The 3,972-nt window shown below is 50.9% G+C and overlaps 1 protein-coding gene across 1 annotated transcript in view; it reads left to right on the forward strand.

Annotated features, from left to right (window-relative positions):
• Window positions 1-3,198, forward strand: part of LOC107106997 (B-cell receptor-associated protein 31-like) — a gene marked incomplete at both ends in the record, with an annotated part of 23,115 nt that extends 19,917 nt beyond the window's left edge. Inside the window, one exon of the mRNA XM_015407212.1 lies at window positions 3,063-3,198. Within this exon, the coding sequence (XP_015262698.1) occupies window positions 3,063-3,198 (136 nt within the window). The remainder of the gene's footprint in view (window positions 1-3,062) is intronic.
• Between the last annotated feature and the right edge of the window lie 774 nt (window positions 3,199-3,972).

Below are 3,972 nucleotides of genomic sequence, written 5' to 3' on the forward strand. Positions count from 1 at the left end.
CCCCCCCCCAGCCAATTTCGGTGGCTTAAAAGCTCACTAAAGCCGCGGATCCCTCTGTGCGCCAGCAGCCCTTTTATTAATTGGCTTGCGGTGTGTCTTTTTGCAGCGACCTCTGCATTGTGTCTCGCACATCAGTTTGTAAGCCTGGAGAGGATCGGTTCTCTCTTTTGGAACCACGCTGTAAATGAATTCCTGTAAAAAGAAGATGCGCGAGAGGGGCTGAAATGGTGCGGGGGGGGGGAGCAGAGCCCTGTTGAGTGCAACTGCTATTTTATTGTCCGTTCTGGGAGAGCATGCTGCATTGATTCACTGCAGTGGCATGTTGGTGTACGGGCAGTGCCAAACTTGAAGGGCAGAGTGTGGATCTGATCTAGGCTGCGCTGCGGAGACGAGGCGGGGTTCAGGTCCGGGGTGCACCACAGAGTTGCCGCTTTGCTTTGGCCAAGATATCCCCCTCGGCGTTCCCCAACGCGAAGAAGAAGAAGAGATAGGATTTACACCCCGCCCTTCACTCGGAGTCTCCGAGCGGCTTACAACCTCCTTTCCCTCCCCCTCCCCACAACAGACACCCTGTGAGCAGTGGTTCCTCTAAGCTGAGTTAGTGTGAGATAGCTCACAGTTTTTTAGCCTCCGGCTCACACATTTTTGTCTTCGCTCAGGAAGGAGGGCTCCAAAGCAAACTAATTTATGCAGTAGCCAAATCGCTTGCTCACAACTCTAATGCCGGTAGCTCACAAAGTAGAATTTTGCTCACAGGACTCCACAGCTTAGAGGGAGCATTGCCTGTGAGGCAGGTGGGGCTGAGAGAGCTCTGAGAGGACTGCGCTTTCAAGGACAGCTCTGCCAGAACTATGGCTTGCCTGAGGTCATCCAGCAGCTGCGAGTGGAGGAGTGGGGAATCAAACCCGGTTCCCCCAGATTAGAGTCGGCGCACTTAACCACGACACCAAACTGGAAACGACAGCTGGCTTCCTCTAAAGACAGCTGTTTGTAGCGGCTTTCGGGTTGGGTAACTCGGGGCTCAGACACACCTGATGCTGGGAATTTGGTGAATAGCTCTCTGTATTTCATCTTTCTCTTTGCAGGGGAAAAATGCCCCTGGGCATATTGAAACCAGATTCACATTAGGAAGGTGGTGCAGTCTTTCTGCCCTGTGCCTCCTGCCCCCATCCCATTCCCCCCAAATCTTAGAAGTGTGCCAGGGAATGGCGCTTTAGCTCACTGGGGCAAACCTGCTGATACGGCTTTGCCGACAGAGCTATTCTCGTTTCCATCCTAAGATCTCGCAGACTTGCTTTGGAGTGGTCACAATCAGGGCTTTTTTGTAGAAAAAGCCCAGCAGGAACTCATTAGCATAATAGGCCACACCCAACAGCAGAAACTCATTAGCATATTAGGCCACACCCCTGACAGCACAACTCATTGGCATATTAGGCCGCACCCCCATGTTACCAGAAGTGTGGTCATCCAGCCACACCCACCTTTTGCTTCTTATTCTGTTTACCTTGTTTGTTGTCAAAACCCAGGGCCTTTTTTTGTTGCAGGGACTCCTTTGCATGTTAGGCCACACACCCCTAATGTAGCCAACCCTAATGAGTTCCTGCTGTTGGGTGTGGCCTATTATGCTAATAAGTTCCTGCTGGGCGTGGCCACCTTGGGAGCCAGTCGGAACTCCGTTCCTGTGCGTTCCTGCCCAAAAATAGCCCTGGTCACAATCAGTGCCCCCTCTAAGCTGTGGAGTCTGGTGAGCAAAAATTCTACTTTGCAAGCTCCTGGCATTAAAGTTGTGAGCGAGCGATTTGGCTGCTGCATGAATCAGTTTGCTCCGGAGCCCTCCTTCCCGAGCGAAGACAGAAATCCATGAACCAGAGGCTAAAAAACTGTGAGCCAGCTCACTCTAACTCATCTTAGAGGGAACACTGGTCACAATCCAGGCCTCCCCTCTGAATGATCTCACTCCTCGCTTTGGGGCCCAAAGGTGAATCCTGACTCGAGGTGGCAGTTTGTCTGTATAGGCCTGAGATTTTTTGGAGGTCTAGGTCAGGGCCCCCCAACCTTTTTGAGTTTGTGCTGGCACGTTGCAGTAGACCCAGTCACAAAATGGCTCCCACAGGGGGGGGAGCCAGCCACAAAAAATGGCTGCCTCAGCTCACATTCAGCCACACAGTGAAGATCCTTGAGTTGTAGTGGCAGCTGCTGCCAAAGCAACATTCTTAAGAATTGGCACAGCCATTCAGATCTCCAGCGGCCTGTTAGAAGCCTTGTTTGGCAAAGGCCCCATCTGGACCCACCCACTTTTGACTTGGCGGGGCGCCATGTTGGGGACCCCTGGTCTAGGCTTTTATATGCTCGTTTCTAGCCCTGGCTGTTAACTCTGACATGGTTTGACGCTCTCCATCAATCAATCAATCAGTTTATTTCGGTCAAAGACCCATCAAACAGCATACAGAATCAAAAACAGTCTCCAGATTGTCGTAAGGCATTACAGAGAAAAAACATCTCAAGGAGTATTAAGGAGGTGCTTACGCTTTATAATTGCAATAAAAAGAAATTTAGCAACATTCCTTGAAATAACCGTGGATTTATCCTCCAGTACTGTAGGTGTTTCAGCAAAAGTTCCTTGGACTGGGTTACTAATTGTCCTTGAAACCTAAATGACCTTAATGAAGGCGTAATTAAAAGGGCTCTTTCTTCTGCATAGTGGGAGCAATGAAATAATATATGGGGGAGGGTCTCTATTGACTCGGAAGGGCATGAGCAAAATCTCAAATGTCTGGGGATACGTTGAAATCTTCCGGAAAGAACTGCAGATGGAAAAGTGTCAAATCTGGCTCTGGAAAAGGCCCATCTATGATTTGGGTTGGAAATATTAGCTAGGTATAAAGGAGCAGACATTAACGTTTTGGATTTCAGAGATTTGTAAAGAGGCGGAAGCGCGGCATAAGATGTTTGTAGCTCAATATCTCTGAGACGCTGGTAAACAGTGGTTTTTGCCCTAGCATAGCCGCTTTCCAAAAGTTGGTACTGACGCTCTCCATCCTTTCCCCCCCTCCCCACCCCAGCCTGCTGAGACGCCTGATCACCCTGATCTCCCAGCACGCCACCACCCTGGCCTCCAACGAGGCCTTCAAGAAGCAGGCGGAAGGAGCCAGCGATGCTGCCAAGAAGTACATGGAGGAGAATGACAAGCTGAAGAAGGTACCGGGCGGAGACATGGGGGCGGGGAGGCGTTTAGCGCTCTGTTCTGGAGGGGGCTGGGGGCATTTGGGGTTATCAGAAAGTCCTGGGGCGTGTGACTGCCGCAGGGCTCTTTTTGTAGCAGGTACTCCTTTGCATATTAAGCGACACACCCCTAATGTAGCCAATCCTCCAAGAGCTTACAGTAGCTCCTGTAAGAAAAGCTCTGTAAGCTCTTGGAGGATTGTCTACATTAGGGGTGTGTGGCGTAATATGTAAAGGAGTTCCTGCTACAAAAAGAGCCCTGCGTGGCGAGAGAACTCTGTTTGTCTTCAGCTCGTATCTGACTCTGGCAGCGGTGCAAGTAATTTGCCTGTAGGTAGAACTAAACAAGGGGCCGCGGTGGCTCAGAGGTGAAGGCGCTGAGCTGCAGACCGGAAGGTCTGTAGTTCGGCAGTTCGAGACCTGAGTGCCGCGTGACGGAGTGAGGTCCCTGGTCTCTGGCCCCAGGTAGTGATTTATCTATCCTGATGTGTCCACCTGGCCGGCAGTCTGCAACTGCAGGTAAAGGTGATTGGGCTGGGCTGGGCTGGGAGGGGGGAGGCATTTCGCTTCCTCCTTTACACGTTCTGAAGCAAAATCATGACAACTACACATTTTGCCAGCGGTGCTTTGTATTAATGCCGCCCATTTCTCACTCTCTCCCGTCTCTGGCCCCAGCTCCTCAGCAGTTCAAAAGCAAGAAATTGCAATAATAAATCACGTTGTAGTGGACAGTGCTGTCAAGTTGCAGCC

This window comes from Gekko japonicus, unplaced genomic scaffold (assembly GCF_001447785.1).
Source record: "Gekko japonicus isolate JY-2015 unplaced genomic scaffold, Gekko_japonicus_V1.1 scaffold6195, whole genome shotgun sequence".
NCBI lineage: Eukaryota > Metazoa > Chordata > Lepidosauria > Squamata > Gekkonidae > Gekko > Gekko japonicus.